Below are 26227 nucleotides of genomic sequence, written 5' to 3'. Positions count from 1 at the left end.
ACTTTTATATCGTGTCGTCCGTGAATTTGTGTTGGCATATTTGTCATGAATGTACCGGTCTGTAACAAGCATGGGAGGAGGATCTGGAACTGCGTGTAGTTGAGTAGGTTAATCATAATTTAAGGTTGTTGTGCCTCAGATAGTGACCTTTACCTCCCAAAAATTTGTCTAAAGACCTTAATATATTATGTCTTCCTTGCTTTACTCTTCCTGCACGTGTGTGCAAACCAAATCTAACAATGGCAAGGCTGTTAAATCCTGTCTGTTGATATATGATATGCTGTCGTTATCTATATTGAAAGAATATACATTAGTGTATAAAAGAAGGTGCCTGGATGAAAGTATACTATTGAAATGAAACACTACAATTGCATTATTTTCTTTATTGTTCATTTTATTTCATGATTGTTGCAGTTCAACTTGTATGGTACTGTAGTGATGAATTTGATCTACTTTAAAGAAAGGTATACACTTAGCACTCTTTTTTTCTCTTTTTTTCTACAGATTGTGTTTTACAGTTTTTGGTACCTTGTATCATCTTCTCCTTTGAGTTAAAAACACGGATTTGTCAGTCCTATTAAAACCGTTACAGAGCATGGTCTGTTTTTTCTTGGTTCCAGTGGGTAACTTAAAAGTGTTGGGGAGAGGCAGCAATAACTAATACGTAAATTCAAAATGTCCAAATCATTTGCAATCCCAGGGATTTCCCTTAAAATCAAAACACCAAAGGAAAGAAAAAGACACGTCTAAAAGTTTGATGAACATTTATAGTCTTCCAGATTAATCTTGGTAGTCTCCTCAGTGTTCATTTAAAGCTCATTGGTAGCGTCACCTGTAAAACAAACATACTTTGTATTAAAGCCATAAAAAGATAATCTTGGCTCTCAAACCTAAACCAAATGTGGACTCAAAATTCTTGCCGTATTTAGTTTAATTTAGCATCCTGAAAATTATTCTAGCATGAATTTGATTGTACACATGTTCATTTTGAAGATTTTGACAGATTCACCTCAAATGTACAATCATTCGCTGAAAACTCATTTAAAATACATATTACAACACAATTGTTACCCAGTGTGTTTTGCATTAGCCTAACCAAAATAATCTCCTGATGAATGATCTGCTTTTAAGTTTTAACTTGTACTACCATTTAATTGGATTGAAATTCAGTTTTAAATTAGAGTGGAATCATACAGGTTAGGGACGTGACGCTCGGAGTCTTCCAAATTGTTCAGCAACTCCTAGAGGACACAATACAAAGAATTTGTTAAATCTGTGAAACTGGCACCTCACAAGGCGCTGGAGCCTATCCCAGCTGTGTATGGGCAGTAGGCAGGGTATACCCTGAACTGGTCGCCCGTCAATCGCAACAAACATACACGCTCACAATGTCAGACGATAAACCTGATCCATGTTGACTTACTCTTTACACAGGGGGATGTGTACTCTGTCGCAGCCACATCACCTGCAAATAAAATGAGGTTATCCTTAACTGATCCAGAGAGGGGAAATTCAAATTTGGCAGCAGTACAGGATAAAGATCAAATATGGCTGACATGGACACGATTGTAACAGAAGAGGCTCTTACTTGGCTGGTAGTAGTCGTACACTTTGACCACAGCTGCTTTCAGGTTCTCGACAGGCACATCCTGCTCCAGTGTCATTTTGTAATCCACTGCCTCACCTCTCTTCAGCTGCAAACACAAAGCACACGGCACTTAAGGGGTTTGGCTTCTATTGTGGGGTTAAAGTTAAAGGTTCAAGTACCTGTCAGAATAAATGTACATTAGTTATCCCATATTTACTCATATAGTATTGCAAAGCATGACTCGTGCTCTTGCAGCTTCAAAAACTGTGCCCTTATCAGAAGATAGCGGCTGGAACATTCAATACAGAAGAAAAACACGTTTACATTATTATCTGCATAATGACCCATATCCATGATGGTTTTAATTTTGCTGCTGTGTGCCACCCTCCCCTTTAGAGTAGCAACAGCTGTGTAACTAGGGAGCGCCTTATAAAAAATAAATACATAAAAAGAGAGTGCTCAGGAGAGTGTGCTTCAGAGCGGTAGGAAATGTCTTTGTCGAATCATTTCATACATAAAAGATTTCTGGTAATATTTTTAATGTCGGCCTACGTACTGTATTTACCCGGTATTACTGAATTTCAATCGAAGACGGAATGTTAAACAGTTGTTTTGGAGTTTTAGCTTATTTTATTACACAATGTTTATTTGTACTTATGTATTTATTTTAACCTTGCATACAACAACAACAAAAACAGAATACTAAAACAAATACAGACTAAACTGAAACAGCATTTTCGAAAAAAAAATTATATTTTTTTAATACAACCCAGGCCTCTTGCATATGTGGATATAAACCGGATATGTATATGATGCATTGGCGGTATGAGCTCATCCGTACACATCCATATTTATTATATATATATTTTTGCATCCTAATATCGTGGACCAGAAAGAATGGTTTTACAAGAAGAATAAATAAAGTTCATACCCCGTCCAAGTAGATGTTGACATAACCTTCATCCAGTTCCACACGCTTCACTGAGGGTTCGCTGTTTAACTACAGCATCACACAGTAAACGGCCATCAGCGCAGTTCAAACGACAACAGGTGACACAAACATTTGAGGGAAGAGGGAAAAAAATTAACTCACCAATTCCAGAGAGCTTTTAGCCAAAATGTGTCCAGACAGGAGTTTGATGTTCATGATGACCATGTTCGTCTCCTCTCTCCTGCCCTGGTACCTGCAAACACAAAACCGTTTCTTTGCAACTCTCTTGGAAATGTTTAACATATTCAAGACAGAAATTTTTAGGGGTAGGTACTCACCCCCCCCCCCCCCCCCCAAAAAAAAAAAAAAGGTCACTATCAATAAAATGATTTACATAATAAAGATAGAAAGCAGCAGAAAGATTTGATGTATTAATTTCTGGTAACCTAATCAAAACTACTAATAGTTGAAAGAAAATATCCAATCAATGAATTGATGACCAGAAGCTCGTGTGGATATAAAAAGTCTTCAGTCCCCTGTTAATAATTGTGTTTAATCAAACTCAAAACCGTACCATTACATGAAATAAAAGATGGTATTATGATGAACCATATGGGACACAGCGTGAATGAATTCTAGAAAATTGTGCTCCAAATGCTTTCGAGGGCACACACACACACGTACCGGGCATGGATGGAGAGGATGATCTCCGTCTTGCTGGGGTTGCACTTTGATATGGTGTTAGCGACGATGTCAAAGACGGAAAAGTCGGCAGGAGGGGGGATATTGTAATGCATGGAGATCTGGAAGGACAGGACAAACATGCGCTCTTAACACTTCTGATGTTGAAGATAGACAATCAAAATCAGGCGTGCAGGTAATGCACTGAAAAAAATTCGATCATTATTGCAAAGACAAAATGTTCTTAAAAATCGTGAATCCGGTTGGGAACTGAATTGCATGCGTAAGGTTGCCAAGTAACACATGGTACCTGTGCCAGAACACAGCTCCGCCCCTCGGCTGCAATGGTGTATTCTCCGGGGACATCGCTCAGACTCTCCTCCTGGTATAGGAGCCGATTGCGCTGGTCCACTATAAACACCTTGTTCACACCTCCCAGTGACGTCACCGTCACTCTAGTCCTGCCCCCCACGCTGTAAGTGGCAGCAGCGTATTTTGCCAGCGCCTGGAGAGCCACCACAGTGTCCTGAGGAGCACACAGTCAGTAAGTCTGCCCAGATGGGAGAACCTTCTCCAAACTGCTGCTCGAAGTGTTGCCTACCTGTGTGGAAGAGAAGCCTCCATAAGGATTTTGCTGCTGCGTGAGCCAGCGCACGATGCCAGAGACATAGTCCAGCCCGAAACCTGGCATGGCAGGCCCGGAGAGCAGTGCCAGCATCACATAGGAGGTCATCTCCACCGCCACAGAATCAAGTCCTGTGCCAGACGTCCCCTCTCGTTTCCAGTGGCGGGTTCCATCTGCCACAAGAAAGCACTGGTAAACATTCTGTTCTTCAACATTGCGGTAACCAACAAGTCATGAAGACTACAGATTAGTGGTGTCCTGTGAGTAATGTTCTGAGGTACCCATCGCAATGGACTGCTGGTGCAAGTAGGTGATGAGTTTGCTCCTCATTTCCTCATCCCTCGCCAGGGTGAAGGTGTAGGACATCAGCGCTGTGGTGTACAAGTTGTCCCTCTGGCCGGCTGCCTCCTTCAGACAGCCCAGAGCGCTCTGGATCACAGGATCCTGTCACAAAACCGGGGCACACATTGAAGGGATCCAAAAGTCTCAAGGTGAACTCACAAAATGTATTGGGATCCTTTTGGGTGACGCGAAAGTCTAAACGGCTTCCTTACAAACATTTTCTGACATGCTCACAAAAAAGAAATTCTTGCTTGTACAGTTAATTTAACTTGGTAGGTGAATTTGAAAATGAAGATCCAGTGAAGCACGGCAACACATGAGGTTGCAAAATGGGAGTGACGTCTGACTCACGTTAATGTCGGAGTCCAGTTCTAACAGGGCGGCAACGATGTAAGCTGTCAGGGACACGTCGTCACTCACTCCTCCCTGATGGCACATTAAAACATGCATTCATATATCATTCTATGCTTTTTATTTTCGACCTGTAACAATAAAATAGCCAAGACAGGGAACCCAAAAACGGCACCTTTGTTCATCTGGTAATATTGCATTAAAGACAGCAAACCATTCTCAACGCAACACAATACAACACAAACTGGTCAAATAAATAAATAAATACCACCTTCATGTGTGGACTGAAAAATATGAAATTGAGCAAATTGTGACATGGTAGGTTTCAGTGAAAACATCTACATAAAATGTCGTCGTCACCTTCATGCCATTGTGGAAGAGTTTGCCCACAGATGTGATGCAGCCGTCACGCCCCTGCTTTGAGTACAACCACTTCTTGGCATCTTGAATGTGCTTGGGATCTACAAAGATGTAAGGCTTTGCTCCGCCAAATGACTTCATCACAAAGGTGGTCAGCCTTGAGAGAGAGAAACAGACACTTTGGAAACACTTCCTTGTCTCACTTGACAGTTGTAAGCTATTATTATTGTTGTTGTTATTTGTTCATTACAGTCTTACATTACTTCATGAACACATGCAAGCTTTTTTTGTCAAATCTTTTGTAGCAAATATTAATTTGTGATTGGACGCTTGAGTACGTGGTTCCACAAATAGTGACCCCATCGAACATACTACAAAGTGCCAAACTGCCCAGCATTTCAACATTTTCTTTACACTTACAGGTTTTAATGGCGACATATTCACCCTGGAAGGATTTTAAAAATATATATTTTGTATGGCAAATTGTCTTTTTAATTGTATTGCAGTTTTCACCTTCACATTACTTAAGTTAAAACTGTTTCCACAACTGAGAGGGTTCATTCCAACCCCTCAAATGCCACAAAGCACCGTCACAGATTTCTGCCAATGCTTTCCTACTGACCAGGTGTTGCCAGACTTATCGCTCTTCCCGAACGCGCTGTAGGAGCCATCGTCATGCTTGTAGGTGAGCTCCCTTTGGTATCCTGGAACACACACGTGCAATACGTTTAACCATAATAACGTCAAACAGGAATTTGCTAATGAGTAATGTCCTAAAACGGACATTACTCATTTTTTAATAAAAATGTTGTCTTTACTGTACGCGGATAGCCGCCACTGCCTGTATGTTGACAGTTGTTAGTCACTCAACAGATTGTGTGAGTTCATGCCGAGCAACCGGAAAATCCATTGTGCCACTCACATTAATCCGAGGCTCGATATGTTACTGCCAATCCTAATTTCACAAACTTTATCAACTACAAATGCCTCCTTGTTGTGTGATATTTATTCCTTACTTTCTATTTTAACAACTTGTGCAGTGATTGTTCATTCTCTGCTTGAAATTAGTTTTTTTCTATGAATGTTTTAGGTGAGATGCACCAAACAGATACCCTTTTAAAGGCAATGGGGGCAGGGTTTATGCAAATTGAAACTCTGCGGGCACAAGTATTTTACAAGCATCACCCACCTAAAACAATGCTTAGCTCCAAAAAGTACCACTATCATGACCAAAATGAAAACAGAGTAGCGTCATAGACTTAAGTGTTCATCAAAAATGTGAACTGTAAGCTACGGTGATTTGATGTGTACATTTTGCAAGTATTTGCACATGCATGCAATGAAAACAGCCCCAGAATTGAACCCTGTGGAACACCATAAGTTCCGTTATACATATGAATTTATATTGCACATATTCATCGGACCGCTTTCTTTTTTGCTCGACATAGTTAGTATGAAGAGATTACAGTACAATTATAAAGAAACGTAGCAGTAGTCACAAGTCGACTACTGAGTGCACCAAATTCCCTGCAGACCAGATGGGCCAAGCAATGTAGCATGATCACCTGCAGCCAATGATAGCCAAGCGGGTCGTATCATGAATCACGAGTCAGGTTTTGATTTGACCTCCGCCGAACCCCTGAGACGAACTCCCCAAACACCTGGCGTTCAATCGATTGCAGGTTAAGAACCACTGATTTAAACTGCTAACTAAATTCTGTTATCTAACCTGTCCACCAGTTTTGATGAAGACAATGTTTTCTGAATCCCTTTTTTATAGTCTTGTGTTGTGAGCCCCTCTTCAATGTTGCGAATGACGACTCACCGCTTTCGAGGAAGCGCGTCGCTTTCTCCAGAATCTCAGCAGTCAGTTGACCTGTGCTTTTCAGGTAGTTGAGAATGAAGATGTTGGGAGCAAATTTCAACATGTTCTGCTCGCCACAGCCATATGGCATTGCCAGAAGTTTGTCCAGGTTCTTCATGGCTCGGCCCATCAGGTCACCTTTAGGCAAAGAATCTCATTAGGGAGGGTTCGATGAAGAGGAAATTAAGTCTGAGTTTTTACCAAGCACAGAGACAGTTGCTCTGACAGATCCAGCAACAAACTTCTTTGGCAACACAAGAGAGATTTTCTTTTCCTCTGGTCCACCTGGCAACAGAAAGTGTGCAAAAAGTGAGTGTGATCGTTTACTTTTGACACAACCTGCCCGGTTATGCTTAAGCATGTCTTATCGGACCTGAAAGAATCCATCTCTAACATGAGAACTCACACCATTTAACACCTCCACTTTAAAAACACCACATTCATGTACTTATGTTTATTTGTAAAAAAAAAAAATATATATATATATATATATATATATATATATATATAAAACATAGTGAAACTAATTTTAATAATGTTAAGAAAAAACAATATGAATCCATCAAACTGTGAGAAACTGTGTCCAGCAAGATTTTGAGAAGTTTGAGATGTAAAAACGTACCTGCAGGACAGAGGAGCGCGTTGTGACTGACGGACTGAGGCGTTCCTTCAGCCTGCAAGAGAAACCAACACGGAAAATGTTCAACTGGAATGAATAACACAAAACATCAAGTCAGAGACCCCCCCCCCAATAGATATCAGATGTGATTCACGGTTCCTCAAAAGGCTGAAAACCTTCTGGGACCTTGTTTAGAACGCAATTATGCATTATGTTTATACGGCCTGAAAACTGACAATCAAGGCCAATGTTTAGGGGTACTGCAAGGAGTAAAAACACACAAGGAATCTGTCTTCACAGTCACAATCCATCCGAGAAACACAAAAAAAAAAATCATGACAGAGTGGTGAAAGAATGGGAAGCCAGGTGGTCCACTAATTACTGTCCGAATTTCTTAGATGGAAAAAAAAGAAAGAGAATTGAGGAAGCTGGTAGGGGACAAACAAAGTCCAAACTGTTCTCCTCTACAACGGAGCAAAGTATGGACCTGGAAAAAAAAAACCTTGAACATAGCACAACAATGATGAGGTAGATGCAACAAATTTTGAAGAGGATTTAGGACCCCGGAAACTAAAAGCTCACTTTAATACTGCAAATAGAAAATGTGATATTTTCTGAGGCGACCTCTGTCAGTCACGTTCCCTGACAATCGCTTTCATCTGACAGGCACTGACCTCCACCAGCAGGCTGCGGACCACAGTGTCAATACGGCCCACGTCAGGGACAGAAGCCACCTCATTGCCACACCGCAAGTTGGTCTTCAGGGCCTCGGCGCTCACCTTCACATCGACCTTGCCTGCATGTGTGCAAAAAAACAGTCTCATTCAGAGATACATTAAGGCATGCGTTGTCAGTCTAGCCTTCCACAAATTTACAGTCAACAGCTTTCCGGACTCAATTATTTTAGGGTTTATTTCCCTCAACTCCACATAATTTCACTGTTTCACCCAAATGCCAGCCTTATTCGCTGTCATGACATTCAAATATGATCAGTCTTATATACAGCAGAGTGTTAACTAAATTTCCTTTTGAGAGCTTATAACAAATGCCAAAACATCAAGTGATGACAGAATCAAATAAAGACTGCAAATTCAAATAGCAAAATGCCTCACGTTTGATTTACTGAAGAACATAATATTCAAAATGGGATGAAGAAGGCAAAAATAATTTGAAGCGATGTTGTCATTCTTACCAAGGGTAGTTGGAGTGACAATCCAAGAGAATGTTTTGCTCTCTTCACTGCACAGACACATGCTGTATTGGCAGTTGTAACAGTTTCTGAAGGTATACGTGTCAGACTGAGCCAGTGTAACTTTTACCTGCAGACATATTGCCGGAATCAGGAATGTGATTTTCAACAGGTTTAACGGGTCCCATGACAACCAGGTGCTACATGTTACTACTTTCATGTCTCACTGATATTTACCATGATGCACTTGGAGAGATAGTTAAAGACGGTGGCTTTTAGAGTAAACGCTTCCCCACGGATGACAGAGTAGGGCAGCGTGAGACTGACGAAGAAGGGCTGGAAGGCCGTCAGCGCAGTGGTGGGCGCCACACCAAAGCCCACAGAGGAGACGCAGAAAGCTCCAGCGGCCCACTTGGTGATGGTGTCTGGGACCGTCTTCATCACATTCGCTGTACCCGTGGCGCTATACACACGCAAGCACAGCAGGCAAATTAACAGGTTGCTTCACTGCAAAAAACACTTAGAAATGTAATATTTCAATAACGTTTTGATTTTCTGCCACGTTAGCATGCTTACCCAACAGAAACTAGGTCCCAGATCCATGTTTCGGGAAAGAATGTCCTCACGGTTTCCTCCTTCTCGTCCTCAAAGTCATCTCCAGCACCAGAAGCCTGTGCCTCATTTAAGATTATGGGAACCTCGCCACCGCCTGCGCCACCGCCTGCACCTTGTATGAAGACAGAAAAAATTACCTCAACACAGTTACTTTTGGATCAACAGAGGACAATGTCATTGATAAATTGAAATGCAGTAATATTCTCTTTTCCACTTCTTTCACTTTTTCCTACAGTACTGGAAAATGGTGGCTGTTCATTTCCTCAGTTGATGGAATGAAATTTTGTGCCATTGCAAAGCAAAGCTGAGTATTTACAGCTCTCTCGAAAAATAAAATTCATTAATAATACATGGTGATGGTAGCCTTCAGATGCCATGCTATAGAGGTGGAATTCGTGAACAAGAATCAGTTCAAATGAGAAATCAGCAAGCAGCATTGAGGGACTAACGTATCTATTGCAGCAAACCTACCTTTAAAGAAAATTGGATATCTATATTGGCAGTCGAAGGGTTTCTTCACATCAGAATTTGTCACAAGCTTGAGTCCAATCTCCTGAAAAAGAAAGATACATTTGTCGCAAAACATTCATCTCTGTAAATCATGCCTTGATGGAGATTGTTTGTGCACTTGGAAACAGAACAAAAATGCAAACATTCTCAAACATCTTAGTTAGAAATGAACACTTATTGCTTAACCAATGAATTAGCATCCATTTAAAAAATCGCAGTGTTATACGCGATCCAAAAAAACGATCACTTTCATAACAAAAGGGCCTCACTTATTTTACAGTCTTTAACTTTATAATGAATGAATACATTGCCCTTACAGGTCAATGTCACAGTGCTTCATGTGGTCTTTAAGCAGTAAAAGTCTAGTCTAAAGTCTTACTTTAAAGATGCTGAAAACATCATTCTTCTGAGTGACTGGTCCATAGTAAAGTGAACGCGGGCTCCTCCGTGGCAGCAATATCTCCTCTTCACCGATTGGTCCGGGGCCAAGAAAGCATGGATATGGTCCAAACTCATCAATATCATACGGGTATCCTGACAACCTCTGCACAGGCAGCTGCTTGTACACCTACACAGAGTTAAACACAATATTAAATCAAAGCTCAAAATATATTTTCTTTTATTTGTGGAGCAGTTTTGCATATCAGTTTCTTTTGGGGAGCAACTTTTTTTCAATCTCAGGTCGGGTGGCACATTGGAAAACTGGTTGGAATATTGGATATTTGTACTTTGTTTGTTGTGAAGTTCAACTTATCTTACATAGTCAACGGTGAGTTCCTTCTCTGCCTGCAGCAACAGGACGCTCTGGTCAATGGCTCTAACAGAGCACAAAGAGCCAGGCTGAGCTTGGAGTTTCAATGTGGTTTTCTCTGCTGGAAGCTCCTGGAGGGACGAGAACTGAACAGAAACCTGCACAGCAGACAGCAGGGGGTCAGTGGCGACAAATCCAGTATTTATTAATTTCATTAAAACTCAAGCGTAAAGTATATCCGTTGTTAATTTTGTATTTCAAAATCTACAGGCAGGTACAACCTTGTTCTTGAGACAGAGCTGGATGGGGAAGTCCTGGCTGTCGGCCACAATCTCGCCACCAGGCAGCACGGTGGCAACTAAAACCTGTGCAAAGGGTGCCAGGTCCATCACTTGATGGAGGGGTATGGTCACCTCCCCTTTGTTCTCTGACAGAGGTAAGAACAAAATGTTAAATGTAGAATGAAATTAATTGAAGCAAGGACAAACTGGTTACTCTTAATAGTAAAGTAATAGACTTAACCAAGCAAATCAATTAACTAGAAAAAATATAATAATAATAATAATAATAGCAATAATAATAATAGCAATAATAAGAACAACGTTAAAAAATAACTAAATAATAATAAAATAATAATAAAAAGTTATTGTTGATCATGGTTTAAAAAAGAAAAAAGAGGCAATGCTCTTTCAAGAACGGATTGTACTAAAAAGTTAAATACAACTGAACTATACTTGGGCAGTGATTCTTTTGCATACCACCAGCGAGAGCCCAGATACCACTAGTGGTACTAATATCTCATTTTGTGAATCAATGCAATATATAGTTTCTTTATGGATTGGTTTTAGCCTGTTTAATAAATGTAAGTCGAATAGTTTTAAGGTGGTCCTTGCATCCTTTGAATTTTCTGTATTCGAGTAAAAAGTTTGGATAATGCGAACTGCGAGTCTCTGATAAAACACGTCTGTTGAATGTGGGAAGAATCAACACATGCAAGCACATTTATATGAGTACAATTTAAATCATATTACCTGTACCCATTCTAACAGCCACTGGGATATTGCCATGCTGCACAAGTGCTCCTTTGGACACCACCTAAGAAGTACACGTAGCATCAAAGTCAAGTGTGACTGTACCCACACAGACATTTGAAACTTGTATATTATTTAGTGTGCTTCTTACACAGTGCTAACTTTTCTAGTTCAGACTGAAGTTGCCAATACTGAGATCAACTGGACTCACCAAGTAGTAAAACTCTAAGGTTTCCTGTCCCTTTTTGAGCTCCTTTCCCTGGATGATGTACCGAGCTCGTACCGGGGCACCCTTGTTACAGGCGATATTCCCGCTGACCGGCATGAGCTTCAAAAAACTATTACTCTTGGAGTAGAACTCAGAAACGTAATGGTAGGCATTCCTGTACTCTGGTTTTCGAATATCTGGAATATACACATTGTCATCAACCAGCTGGGACTTGGCCTGTTAACACAAAAAAAGACAGTTGTGAAATTCTAAGACAGTTGCCACTTTGAATCTAAGATCAGTCCAGTCACGTGGTAGTTGTGTAATGAGGCGGCATCGCAAATGAGCGTTAGCAGTTAAGCAGTCAGTCAGTAAAGCCCATCTAGGCAGTGTATCACTGCCTTTGTTGTTAGTGCTAACTAGCTGATATGACAGAATGCAGATGGATTTATAACTTTTCCTAAAAAAACAAAAACGAACAGGGTTCTGACATTGGCCAAGTTATGGCGAGGGATGCTGATGGTTAAATAAAGTTCTTTTAAACAAAAATTTAAAAGCCTTTCCGTAGGATGATGCGGCTCTCCGTCAACTTGCTGGTGTACACATATTTTTTTTTAAATAAGTGATGAATTAGTGTTTCGGACAATTCATGGTAAACAAAAAGCACTGTATTTACTAGATTTCTATTTACCGTTTTGATCAAATTGGATTTTTTATTTGTTCGACTGTGACGTGACGTAGCTTGGCATATTTAGGCTCTGAACATGTCCGTTTAAAAAACAAAACAACTTTATTTCTCTACTATTCACCACAGTGGCCTAAAATGAACAACATTGTAGTCACAAACCTCAAGATTCACATTGTCCTTCCAGTTGCTGGTGTCCAGTGAAAACGAGGCCACGCCTTCTGTGTTTGTGGTTAGTTTTAAGGTGATTGAGTGCGGGTTGAATAAGTACACAGGCTCATTAGCCACAGGTTTTTTGTCTGGACCAGTCATTTTCACCTGCAAACAAGATGAATGAGGATAAAATGTCAGATTTTGGATGGACAAAACTTAAAATAGTTGTTTATTATTTATAGAGTAAAAAGAAATTTGACAACAATCCCATATTAGTGGTGTGGTATGGTTGGGACTAGTTAGTACTTTGACTTCTTGTGAGCATCATGGCTACTAAATAGCAGGTAACCCTGATGAACTAACACAAAAAGCGGCAATTAGAATGCCACTATCTTAACTTCCTTTCTTTTACCAACTTGCTCCTCTATAGACTCCCAATAATAATTTAGAATCTAATAATTAAAGTCCTTGCAACATAACTTCTATGCAAGTTTGAAAATTTAAAAATCTAATTTGAACAGCTAAGCATTTCAGTAGTACTGACCCCAATAATACCATATACATATAAGCCAGTAAAATTGCAAAAACACAACACCACTATTGGAGTTGAAATTTTCACCCAAGAGGTTTCTCAGAATGTGGTATTAAGGAATTGAGCTATTTTAACATTTAACTATTTCAACAGCCATCGGAAATCCTCCTTCAATGAACAAGAAGCAAGCCGCAGACAGCAAAGCTTTTAAAGATGACGCTTCAGTTAAATTGTGACTGCTGTCATTCAAATCGAGGACAGTCCAAACGTCACTGGACTTGACTGGACTTCAACCGCTTTGAAGTGCAATTTGTCCTTGGTCTCATTGGTTGGATATGGTTTTATCTTGGTTTACACAACATAAAAAAAAAGAAAAAAAGAGTGCCTACTTTTCCTGAAAATGGAATGCCAGGCCTGTACGCTTGAGGTACATCTTCAAAAGTGACGGTTCTGATAACAGCACTGAAGCGTGCCCGCCCTGTACCTTGCAGGGTCACCCCTAAAAGGGAACGAAATGATTATAAATCACAACCAGGCATCAAGTCATACAGGTAACATGATGGTGAGCAAAACTTTTCACCAGCTTACCTGTGCCATACTCCTCCACTTCAGCTTCCACCACAAAATTGTCGTCATACATATACTGGTTGAGGGCAAAATCTTCCAAGCTCACCATTTGTGTAGCACAGCCACTGCCATCGGTCTGGAAGAGTGTCACCTTTAGACTATTGCAGTTCATGGCTTGCATGAAGAAACAGACAATAGTGGTTTATTATGAACGACTCACTTTCAGTTGAAATGTCTTGCAGATGTTTGACTCCATCGGAGAACGCCAAAAATAGCGAATTGCAGTCCTACAAAACACCGCCTTGACTGAGCCAACAACTGGTTTTCCGTAAGTGTATCTGCACGGAAAAGCAAAAGTTTATTTCAGACATTTTCATCTTTCTTCATCATCATGTTTGCTGAAATGAAAGGAATTGCATTGAAATAGTGAGTTTCAGACCATTTGCAAGACACTTTATGTACAATTTTTTTTATTGCTTAAGTTTTAATATCTCCATGTAGTTTTTTTTTTTTCTTTTTACAAAAAGTCATGAGGAGGCAAAGTCAGACCAAAACACTTACTTTCCACAAATCTTCAGCGTGACCTCCTCATCCAGGATTGAAATCACGCTCGGGAGTTGAACAGTTACCTCAAATTTGGGCAAAACTAAAAAAGTAATACAAATAAGTATAAATGAACAAAAAAAAAAGTGAAACAAGTGCAATTTTTTTATAGCAAATATAGCAGACCATATTCCTTGATTTCAAAGATGTGGGAGATTTTCTCTCCTTTGTCCGTGGTGGCAGTAATTACGTAGGTTCCTTGCGCTGCCTCGGGAATAATCGGATGCGAAAGATCGAGGATTCCAGCGTTGACAAATTTATCCAACCACTGAGCAATTCGATTTGAATTGGGATCCTACACGAAGAAAGACACAAAACACAAGTGTGCTTATTGACTCTAGTAATAGTTGCAAGGGACCATCACCACACAACCTGAACGGGACTTTTTCTTTATTTTGTGGCACTTGATCAGTAAGAACTCCAGCTTTGATGAATGTCTAACTGAAATAAAAAGTTTACATTTTATTGCCACTTTGTGTTAAATTGCTAATAGTGTTCATGAGTTGAGAACATGATTAGAACATACGCACGTACGATTCTCCTGAGATTCATACAATGATCCATTGAAATCCCTCTTAAAGCAACACACCCACTATATTATATTTCAAATGTTTTCATTGTGGCTCTCAGCCACTCAAGCGATCATAACGGGCTCTATTTTCATGCCCAGCTCAAGTCTAGCGCGAAGCTTGGTATTTTTATAGACAACGCAGGTAGAAAGTTGTATGTGCGCCATTGCGGGATTCTTACCTGAAGCTCCACCACTGTGTACTGAAAAAGAACAAATAGACTAGTCAAACTCTTCTCAAATAGATGTGACACATACATTTTTACAGCATGCTTATTATACTGACAAACTGTCAGTTGGCTTTTGCACATTTGGTCCTGACGCATATTGTCTCATTTGATTTCTTGAATTCTTTCTTTTTCAACCTTAGACAAAGATGGTGGAGTATCTTCAAAGATAATTGAAAACTTACCAGTCGGTCCATAGGGATGAAACTGGAATCCATGGAAACAATTCGGAACTGCACTGTAAAGGTGAAGTGTGGTAAAGTGAAATAATTATTAAAAAAAAGTTTCAAGCATTGCTTTAAATGCATTACATACAGTCGAAATATCAGATTAAACAAACAGAAATGAGGATAGTTTTCTTTTTGTGTTAGGTTTCAAAAATTATTTTTGAGATTTTATGGACCACATCTATGGAAGTGTGGAACTCCCAATGTGGACCAAACATTTTTGACTGGAAAACACATTTGAACGTGTTTACAAGCTCGTTTAAATGTATTTCAAATACGTTTGAAAGTATTTGCAAGTATGTTCAAATGTAGACGCTAAAGAAAAAAAAAGAAAGCATTTCTTCCGCTTAGTAGGTATGCGCATGTGCAAGTCAATACCCAGTGGCATTACGGGAAAAAACGCTTTGTTTTTAGCATTTAGCCTACAAGTATGTTCAAATGCAGTTGCAAGTACATATTTGCCACTTGCAAGTATGTTCGAACATACCCCATCTTGTGCCTCTAATTTGATTTGCAACAAGAAACAGTGCCTGAGGAAAACCAACCAATCACAGACAGAGGGTTTGACTGATGAGGTGAGCAGCTCATTTGCAGTACGCTCTCACATCATCACATGGACACTCATGAGCTGACACCTTGGGTTTCAGGAGCTTTACTGACACTAAGGTGAAATATCCACCTTCAGATAATAACAAAATGCCCATCCTACATTTGACACCAACTGGGCTCAAGCCGAGTAAACAGAAGCAGTGTGGACCTCAGCCAGCTAAGAGGACTCAGAATGTGACGCGGAAATAGCAACTTTCTCACAGCTAGGTTCATTGTCTCATTTTGAGGTTTAATTGATCCAACATTCCTGTTTTACCCCAAAACACTCTCTCTCAACTCTCAATAGATTGATTGTGGTGATACTTACCGGTCTGTCCAGGTTTGTAGATGGGTTTATCAGTCTGGACAATGTGGATGAAAGCAGGGGGCATAATGAGGATTTTGGTCTTTTTGTTCATGGTGCCACTCTCCCCTTTCACAGTGACACTCAGGGTTGCCACAGTACGAGTGCGCACTAGTGGGACCTACGTGCCAAGAACGACACAGCCAGAAAACAGATTGAAGAAGGGGAGGATCAATAAACAGATGAACGGCTCCTTGTACAATAAAATAATGATCACCTTTATAGGTCAAGAAAAGGATGGTTGGCTAGATAGATATACTTCTTTGATGACTAACGTACCTGAAAGTTCAGACAGTCGTAGTAGTCCTGTGTGACTGCTTGCTTCATGATGAGGGTGCTGCGAGAGCCCATGTGCAGGGTGACACTCAACACAACGGGCTCTGTGGGCTCGTTGATGAGGACGCAAAGCGTTTCCTGCAACCCTCCTCTCACCTGGGAGCTCACGGTCACGGCAAAGATGCTGCACGGGTGGAGAGAACACAAACTTTACTACAACACATTCCGAGTGGCCCCTTGATACAAAGCCCAAAAATTATTCAGAAAACGCTGATAAACATTCCGTAGTACTGATGGAAAATTGTGGATCAGTTGGATCAAGACTGGCTCTACTTACGTGTCATTGAACTGAGCCGATGATGCACCTTGCAGAAAGACAGATGCAAGTATGATCGCCAATGTGTGGAGGGCCGGTGCCATTTTTCTGCACCAGTGCACTCGGACACTGATGCAAACCTTTTGGACTTTGCCTTTTTTATACTCTACCGATCCACTGCAACCCCCGCCTTCACAAACACTCCCCTTCGCATTCTTCACCCTGCTGTCAAACGAGTTTCTCTCCCCAAAAGTTCAAACCGGACGATCCTGCTGCCAATGGTCCACAAATTATGAGGAATTTGAGAGATGTGGCAGGGGCAAGATCATCTACTGCTTGATCATTTTATTGTGTTTGATTTTGTTGCACTGTTGTAAACCAAATTGCCCCCTGGGGACAATAAAGATCTTCTTCTTCGTTATTCTTCTTAATTATTCTTATTTTTTGCTCCAGTCACAATATTGAGCATATTTTGGAATATGTCAAACTCCTGAATTTTTCAGTCGACACCGCAGTCATCGGTCACATCAACAGCAATGACAAGTCTGTATATCGACAGAAAATAGAACAAAAATGTGTTAATGTGGCCAACAGAACCTGCGGTTGAACACGCTCAAGACTGTGGAGCGTATATTTCAGCAAACATCCTTGGCCACAGCTGCCCATCATGATGTCCAACTGCTCTGTGTCAACCTTCAAGTTCCTTGGATTTATTGTCTCTCAGGAACTGAAGCCCCGCTTGCCACGGGTGCTGCTATGGCCGCTCTATGCAGCAGTCATTGAATCAGTCCTGTGTTCATCCATCGCAGGCTGGTTTGGTACTGCTACAAAGAAGGACAAAATCCGCCTGCAGCAGGCAGTAACAATTGACGGTATCACCGTACCCACTGGCATGTTGCAAGAACTAACACAAGGAAAATTGTCTTCAACCCGCCACATCCTGGTCACCACCTCTTCGAGCTCCTTCCCTCAGGTAGGCACTATCAAACTAATCTCATCAAAACTACCAGACGTACAAATAGCTTTTTCCCTTTTTCCATTGCCTCCCTGAACAGTTGACTCATAATTCATTTTATATTGCTTAATGACTCTGCACATCACTTGCACATCGGTTATTGTTTGATACTACGGCACTAAAGGCATTCTTCATTGCTCAGTGATTCTTTGTACTTATGTGCTACGTCCCAAATGTCATCTTTGTGTAGTTTTTCAGACATTTTTTCCCCAGATAATTTAGAAATTGTTTATTCAGGCCTGAATTTTCTGATACTAATTCATGTGTGGAACCTTCATTGTGGGTCATATCGCCCAAGTGACACAAAATATATTCCGCCTGTTCACCCTGCATCCATCTTGCCTGCATACACATCAGACTATGCTTGCTTAGAAGTAAGGATTCCAAAAGGGTTCTTCATGAACGGCAGAGCTTCTACCCAGAACTATGGCCCCTTTTGAAAAAAATAAAAATCTTCAAGCGTTCTTTTGAGGCTAAGGGTTAGTGTAAGAACCATTTCAATACAGAGAAATCTTTTTGGAAGAAGGGTTTTTTCAAGGGCTGTTGTAGATATAATATTAATCAAATATTTAAATGTTTAGCCATTTTTCAGTATTAACTTTGAAATTCTAAGGACATTTTACAAGGAGAGTTAAAAAAAAGAAGAAGGTACTCAAGCATTGAGGAACGAACTCTTGACCTTCAGCTTTGGAGAAAACCTCTGTACCACCTGAGCTATGCCAATCTTGTTTGGTCCTGTACTGCATTGCTGGTGTGTCCAAAATAAGGCCATCGTAATTGGAGGTACGATGATTCCACTGGCACCAGCAACATACTAAAGCACAACATGAGCAGCATGGCTCAGGTGGTGCACTGCTGCTGTCCCCCAATCTGAAGGTTATGGGTTTGTATCTCACTTTTTGAGTAGCCTTTTTTTGTTTGTTTTTTAAATAAGATGGTAAAATGTACTCAAAACTCTCATTGTAAAATTAACTTAGAATTTCTGAGTGACAATTCCAACCCCCCCTTTTTTCTCTCAGTGCACTATGGGACTGAGTTAAGAGGTATTTGTCTGCAGAAGAACTTTTTTGTGTGTGAACATTTCCAATTTTGTGATAAATAACACTTAACCTAAGAATACAGTACAAATTATATAATGTTGCAAGTTCGCAACACAATATGCTCTCTGTATATGAATTTTGTCCCTGCCGTAGTAACCTCAAGGGAGGACCTCGGGTCCATTTATTCATTTTTGGAAATTGGGGAAGTGACCTATTTCTTCATGGTTGGGGGTGGCGGCTGTGGATCAGGAGGTAGATGTGGTTTGTCATTAATCAGAAGGTCTGCTGTTCAATTCCCACTCTCTCCAAGCTGTGCTGCTGAGTCCTTGGGCAAGACATTTTGCACACATTGCCTCCAGTGCCACTCACACTGGTGTAGGGATGGCGCGAATGTTTGCGGGTGTAAGAAAATGATAGACTTTTTTTTTATGTTAAAATTTGTTTCTTTTTTGTAGACATGAGTTAGAGAAATTGGACAGAAGAAAAAGTGTGACGCTGGCTTCAATAAGTGGGTTAGGGTGAGTATTGAACCTCCTTTTGCAGTAATTGACTTTTACTGAAAAGTATTTCAACGTTATTAAAAGTAATTAATGTGAAAACCTTGTGGCTTTCCCTCACTTTCACCTGATTTTGTGCCAGTTGGGGCTTTTGTTATAGGAGACAGGCTTATTCAGTCTGTTATGCTGTCACCATTATGATGTGATGATAAATAAATAAATAAATGCATACTCTGACTGCTCTCATTCAACTATGCAAGGCTTTACTTTACTTTTTATAAATGTCTTCATCTGGTGCAGTATGCATGTTTTGTATTGGTGCTACTTACTGTCTTTTTTTTGTCCTCCCTTTCAATGTCGCGATTGCTGGAGATGATATGAATCCACCTGCTGAGGACAGCCTGGTGTGCATGGCTTGCGTGCGTTGCTGATTTCACTAGACCTATGTTCACTTCTGTCCTCCCTCCGGGACCTACATAATAACTTTTCCTTAGACAGTCTGTTCTCCTTATCCATCATTGTCCAAAGATTTTTTAAATCAGAAAAACACAATTTGAATGTTTCTCATTGTCAACAATAATGATGAACACAACAAACAATAATTTTGATGTGTAGAAGTGTGGTTCTAAATAAACACCCTTATACAAAAAAAAAAAAACACCTCCTTGTGCAGGTTCTAGATAAAACCCTTGAAACGTAAAAGGGTTCTCAGTATAACTTACTGTGTTAGGTCTAGATGCAATATATACGGTTCTTTGTGGAACTTACTGTGGAGGTTCTAGATCATGAAACCCTTGGAATATAAAAGGGTTCTCAGTGAAATTTGCAGTGAAGGTTCTGGATGAAACCCTTGAAACATCACAGTGTTCTCAGTGGAACTCCCTGTGTGAGATGTAGACGAAACCCTTAAAGGATTCATTGTTGAACCTCTCAGACAGGGTTCTGGGTGGAACCTTTCACAGATGGTTCTGGGTATAACCCATTATGTTTTCGGTGGAACACTTTGGAAGGGTTCCAGGTGGAACCTTCATAAACTGTTCTAACAGGAACCAAAAAAGGGTTTTCCTATGAAGAAGTTTTATTGATTGCAAACTCATAAAACAAAGGGCCAAAATTGAGTCCTCCTAGCTGAGTAAACAGGGTAGACTGACAGGTAGCCTTTTGTAGCTTAAACAGCCACGTTACAGGAGTGACTTGTTAAGTCAGTAACATAGTATTGAGCTAATCCAGACAGTGCCCTTGCTGCACAGGCTAAGCTGGTTCTTAAGAGTTGCCCAATGCAGGTCACAAATAGGGAAATTCCCAGGCCCTGCCGGGGGCCCCAAATCGTTTGCAGCCCCTCTGTTCGAGTTGGGCCAGCATGCCGATGTCATCCATTGGCCAAAACAACTTGTGTGACCGGCTGGGTCGGGCAAAACCAACTCAATCTGACACTGAGTGATGGGCATTTTACATACTATAATTCGTCATATTTCAAGAATATGTAGGGTGAGCAGAAGTCTCAGGTTAACCAGGATAGTCTCCCTTTTTTTTTTTTTGCCTTGTGTCCCAGGTCCCAGTGGATTTTGCCAGCATCACTGTTTTGTCCCACATTTACGCAGGTCCCATCCTGGAGCCTACACATGGCAAAACAATTGGCTTGAAAATTATGTCAATCACACAGTTGTCGTAGCAGTCATACAATAAACCTATTAAAAAAGGAATGTAACTTATATTCCTTTCTGTTAACTTTCACATTCACGTTTGCATTTGTATTCTCATCTGATAGCAGGTATGTTTTCATCATACCGGAACTAGAACTTCTTCTTGCTTCTGTGTCTAAGAATTATGGGGAAATAGTCCTACTAGCCTATTACTATGGTTGCCAGTCAGACTCAGTGCAAACTGATATTTGCTGGCGGCACATTTCCAATGTTATAATGTTGGACTGAGGTGAACAAAACAGCACAGCCAGCTTCCAATTGCTGCAGTGACTGAGCAAAAAAGGTTGTATATTGATGACTGCATTGGCTTGTTTAGCATTGTTGAGCTGTCAACCAAGAGAGCATTTAGCATTAGCTAAAGCAAAACCACAACCACTGGTAACCAGATTTCCCAGCGATTAAATTAGCTATTAATATTTCCTGGTGTGAATTTATTGTATACAGTATTTGATTTTCAGCAAAATATGTAGTGTGTCTGGCATGCTGCAAGAACTAACCCTTCTGCCTGTATTCACATGTCAGTCTATGATTGTGTGCTACTGTGAAGTTTTATTGATTGTGAACACATAAAATAAGGGCCAAAATGGGGTCCTTCCTAGCTGAGTAAACAGGGTAGACTTACGACATAGTCTCTTGAGGCCTATAGAGCCATGTTACAGGACAAGTACTGACTTTTTAAAAGTTTGTAACATAATTAAACTAATTCGGACAGTACCCTTGTTGCACAGGCCCAGCTGGTTCTTGGAGTCGCCCAAGGCATTCAGGTTAGGCAAAGGGAAAGTCCCAGGCCCTGCCAGGGGGCCCAAATCGTTTGCAGCCAAACTAAAAAAATATATTAATCTTAGACCTATAACTTTGCTGAATGTTGATTACAAATTGTTGGCCCATATTTTTGCTGATCAGTTAAAAACTGGTATTGGTAAGTGAAAGACAATCTGGATTTATTAAGGACTGATCCATACACCTATTAGGTTGGTTCTTGATTTAAATAGATCCTTAATTGAAGATAATGGTTTTGTGTTATTTTTAGATTTTTATAAAGCTTTAAATTCGATTGAACATTCAATTATGATTAAGTCCCTCGAATATGTTGGGTTTGGTTAAAGGTTTAGTAAGGTAATTAATATGATGCACAAGGCGGGGTGTGAATAATTCAGTTTCTCTTCCTGCAGGAACTTGTTCTCCTTTATTATTTATTTTGGTGGCTACGTTGTTAGCTATTTTTATGATAATGATCCTTTAAATGTATTTGTTAATCATCTAACAATAACTCAATTAGCTGATGAAATGACAACATTTTTGAAATAAAGAAGATCACTGTCATGGTCTGGGCTTTGGTTTTGGTCAGTTTTGGTTTTGTCATGTTTTCCCTGTGTCCTGAGTCTCTTGTTGGGTAGTGTATTCACCTGTGCCTGGACCCTTGTGTCATCCAATCAGCTACCTCAGCCACCTGCCTTGTCCAGGTGTTTCTTGTTGTCTCGTTAGAATGTGTTTTTAGTTCCCTGCTTTCTTTCAGTCCTTGTCAGTTCACTAGTCAGGTTTCCATCCAAATGTTTCAAAAATTTTAAGCGATTTTTGTGAAAATGCACAAAACGGACATGCGACTTAGGCCCTGTCACGTTTCAGTTTTGTATGGCTTAGGGGTTTGTTTATTTTGGTGCGTTTGTTGTGTCTTTCTGTGATTGGTGTTTGTCTTGTGTTTTTGAGTGTTTCCCCTGTCTCGTTATGTCTGATTACGTCCACCTGTGTGCCTGTTCCCTTCCCAGTATGTTTGACCAATCGGTGCCCTCTTCTTATTGTGTTCCCCAGCTGCGTCTCATTAGTGTTAGTGTATTTAGTCTGTTGTGTTTGTCCAGTCGGTGTGGGATCATTGGCTACGTCAGGTGTCGAAGTCCTGTGTGGTTGTCGAAGTCCTGTGTGGTTGTCGAAGTCCTGTGTGGTTGTCGAAGTCCTGTGTGGTTGTCGAAGTCCTGTGTGGTTGTCGAAGTCCTGTGTGGTTGTCGAAGTCCTGTGTGGTTGTCGAAGTCCTGTGTGGTTGTCAAAGTCCTGTGTGGTTGTCAAAGTCCTGTGTGGTTGTCAAAGTCCTGTGTGGTTGTCAAAGTCCTGTGTGGTTGTCAAAGTCCTGTGTGGTTGTCAAAGTCCTGTGTGGTTGTCAAAGTCCTGTGTGGTTGTCAAAGTCCTGTGTGGTTGTCAAAGTCCTGTGTGGTTGTCAAAGTCCTGTGTGGTTGTCAAAGTCCTGTGTGGTTGTCAAAGTCCTGTGTGGTTGTCAAAGTCCTGTGTGGTTGTCAAAGTCCTGTGTGGTTGTCAAAGTCCTGTGTGGTTGTCAAAGTCCTGTGTGGTTGTCAAAGTCCTGTGTGGTTGTCAAAGTCCTGTGTGGTTGTCAAAGTCCTGTGTGGTTGTCAAAGTCCTGTGTGGTTGTCAAAGTCCTGTGTGGTAGTCTGTTAGTCGCGTCGCGCCAAGCTAACCCTCGTCTCAGTCTAGTTGCCTACGTCTCAGTCTCATCGTCCTCATCACAGTTAAGTTGTCCACATTCCTGCTAAGTTCTCCACGTCCAGCCAAGCTTCCCATGTTCTGCCAAGTCAAGCCAGTCCCGTCACGGCAACCAGCCTCCGCTCGCTCAGTCCCGTCACGGCGACCCGTCTGCCCCCGTCCTCTCACCCGTTCCCACTTGTTCCAATAAAATTTCTCCTTTTGTTTACAATTCCTGTCTCCCTGATGTGTCTCCTTGCCTTTGGGTCCACCCTCTCCTACGCGCACCATTTCATGACATGCCTGTTTCCATCTGTTCTTCTTTTGCAAATATTGAGAGGGGACTCCGCTGCTGTAGGTGGCGGTATACACCATAGAGATGTAATCCACCAATAATTTAAAAGAAGAACAGAAAGTGTGTGATGATGTCGTATGAGTGCTTTTGTAATTCTTGATAAACTGTAGTGTTTTTTTGTGTGCTGTTTTTCAGCTAAAATTGCATTAATATTAGCTTCTTAAATTCCAAAAAGATTTCAGTTTCGTCGTCCCCCCCTAACATACCTTACTACATCGTCCACCATTGCTTTGTGACACAAACGTACGTGTGACATATTATCTGGTCAAAACGTGAATCCGGTCTTGTCAGTGTTTATTTGCAAAACCTGTTTACATAGTCAAAATTCGTATTTTCCTTTTTTCGATACGCTTCAAAATCCACTTCCAAGCGTAAAAACTTTTTGCAAATTTTGGACCTTTGTTTTTGTATTTCTGGCGTTTCCATTCAGTTTCTTTTTTGCAATTCTTGAAAAATTTGAATACAAATAGGTGTATGGAAACCCCACTAATGTCTTCATCACACCTTCTTCCCTGTGTCTCTGAGTCCTGTCTTGTTTAGTCTAGTATGTGTAAATGTATTCCCGGTTTTGGTTTGTACTTTGTATTTTGCTTTGTACATTGTTTATATTTCATGATTCCAGTACCTTTGTTGGCTTTTTGTTTTGCATTAAATTAAATTATGTTAAAGAGCACACCTGCCTCGTCTCTCTTCTTCCCCACTTTTGGGTCCACTTTAATCAAACATGATAATCACATTTCTATTATTATTATTTTTATTTTTTTTATGTGAGTGGATGTCAATAAATTATGATCATCCTCTAGATTTATATGGAATTCCAGTAAAATATTAGATGAAATATTTAGGTGTGACCATAACAAAAGACTATAACACCAGAGAAAAATGTAATGTTTTATCAGTCTTGGGTGTGTGTGTGCGTGTGTGTGTGTGTGTGTGTGGGGGGGGGTTAAGCTATACTTAATTCCTGGTTAAACTTCACTATTTGAGAAAAGGGGATGCAGTGAAACCATTTGAAGAAGGTGGCCTAAATGTAATTGATTACGAAGTAATGAATAGAATGATAAAACTCAAGTGGTTGCAAAAGTGTTTAAAAGGGAACATTGATCATTTTTGGTTTTATATTCCCTCAAAATTATTTGAAAAATGTAGTGGAAAAGATTTATTTTATTTTATTTTTTATTAAGGTGTGATTTTTGTATTACCAACTTGCCAGTTAAACTATACAAGTTTCATCAGCAGGTTTTGTTTATTTATAATCATAACTTTACTCCACATTCTGTTCCTACCTGAAATAACAGACATATTCAAGTGAAAAGGACATCTTTGTTTTATCATGATTGAGAAAGGTATTTGCTCGATCTTGCAATTAATGGATATAAGAGGGGCCATTCTTAGATTTGAGGCATTTGTGACTAAATTTTACCTAAGATGTACGAAACAACAATACTCAAGGGTAATTCGAACTATACCACAAACTTTGGTAAATATAAGGAATATTTCTTTATGACCTAAGAACACCTACGATTCCATCACTCTTTATTGACAAGGTTAGTTTTATATAGATAAGAAATTTACTAAGAAATTTTTGTGTGGTGGCCTTACATCCAAAATATTTTCATTGTCTATAAAAAGGAAGAATTTATTAAAACAATATACTCAAGAAATTAGAGTTAGAATTAGAACCCTTAAGATGATGACTGATTGTTTATCCTTGTGGGGATTTATTTTATGAGACAGAGGTTTAATGTCGAACAAAAAAGAGACTTTGGAACATTAATATTTTTAAAAGGAACCCCGACTGTAATGACAAGTTTGCTCTATAGAGGGATTTGCCCTTTGTGCTAAAAATAGTAACATATCCCACAATCCCGTGCGGTCGTCCATTTTGAGAGGCTGTTTTCCGAGAGGTACGCGTCCACGCGTAGTCAGGCAAAATATAACGCCATCGAATTTTGTACCATGGAGAAATATTCCGACTCACTCGACAAGAAGGCTTTTTTAAGATACAAGGAGAAAATTGCTGTGATCGGGGGTCAAGATCCGTATCAGATCGACAAGTCTGAGTAGAGCAATGAGCACGACATCTTCCCAGCAGTTTCATACCCGGACTTGGTAAATTATCAAATTTTTTACCCCAGCCCATTTTACACTTTGAAGGACTTTCAGAATGACAAGAGTCTAGAAAGCTATGACCGGTTTGTTTGTGGATGGGTTTGTGACCTTTGTGTGTACCTACTTAAACCAAGTGGACACTGTGTTATCAAGGAAGGAGTAAAGCATTCTCAAAATCTGTCTGATCCAAGTTTGACACCCTGGATCATTACAGATAACGAGGCGAACGTGATCTCAGCTCATTGTGACTGCAAGGCAGGACTGG

At 40.3% G+C, this 26227-nt stretch overlaps 1 protein-coding gene and 2 long non-coding RNA genes across 4 annotated transcripts in view; 2 read left to right on the top strand and 1 right to left on the bottom strand.

Moving 5' to 3' along the window:
• Positions 1-747: 747 nt before the first annotated feature.
• LOC144052147 (alpha-2-macroglobulin-like protein 1) lies at positions 748-22484 on the bottom strand. The gene is made up of 37 exons (XM_077565998.1): positions 22433-22484; positions 16459-16639; positions 16144-16300; positions 15186-15238; positions 14956-14976; positions 14332-14500; positions 14164-14248; positions 13823-13940; positions 13624-13738; positions 13425-13534; positions 12513-12668; positions 11669-11902; positions 11458-11521; positions 10708-10853; positions 10435-10584; positions 10055-10243; positions 9637-9718; positions 9127-9277; positions 8788-9013; positions 8554-8680; positions 8036-8157; positions 7365-7416; positions 6944-7027; positions 6704-6880; positions 5501-5582; positions 4879-5035; positions 4519-4593; positions 4107-4269; positions 3802-3998; positions 3511-3726; positions 3204-3322; positions 2682-2772; positions 2520-2588; positions 1589-1694; positions 1424-1465; positions 1195-1241; positions 748-832 (listed from the first exon to the last, which is right to left on the bottom strand). The coding sequence occupies exons 1-36, from the start codon at positions 22453-22455 to the stop codon at positions 1198-1200; spliced, it is 4353 nt and encodes a 1450-aa protein (XP_077422124.1). The 5' UTR covers positions 22456-22484; the 3' UTR covers positions 748-832; positions 1195-1197.
• Positions 8790-20458, top strand: LOC144052149 (uncharacterized). Of its 2 annotated transcripts, XR_013294166.1 has the most exons (5): positions 8790-10605; positions 10697-10862; positions 13845-13930; positions 17581-17744; positions 19282-20458. It is a non-coding gene; the product is annotated as an uncharacterized LOC144052149 (long non-coding RNA). The 2 variants fall into 2 exon arrangements; XR_013294167.1 differs by lacking the exons at positions 17581-17744; positions 19282-20458 and adding an exon at positions 16258-16846.
• Positions 22485-25739: 3255 nt separating the features above from the next.
• The window catches only part of LOC144052362 (uncharacterized), a 1898-nt gene continuing 1410 nt past the window's right edge, over positions 25740-26227 (top strand). The window contains exons 1-2 of the long non-coding RNA XR_013294206.1: positions 25740-25962; positions 26177-26227. The exon at positions 26177-26227 is cut by the window's right edge and continues 1410 nt beyond it. This is a non-coding gene — a long non-coding RNA (uncharacterized LOC144052362). The remainder of the gene's footprint in view (positions 25963-26176) is intronic.

The sequence above is a fragment of the Vanacampus margaritifer genome, chromosome 5, assembly GCF_051991255.1.
Source record: "Vanacampus margaritifer isolate UIUO_Vmar chromosome 5, RoL_Vmar_1.0, whole genome shotgun sequence".
NCBI lineage: Eukaryota > Metazoa > Chordata > Actinopteri > Syngnathiformes > Syngnathidae > Vanacampus > Vanacampus margaritifer.
Note: the sequence above shows the minus strand (reverse complement) of the source record. Positions and strands in the feature narration are given on the sequence as shown.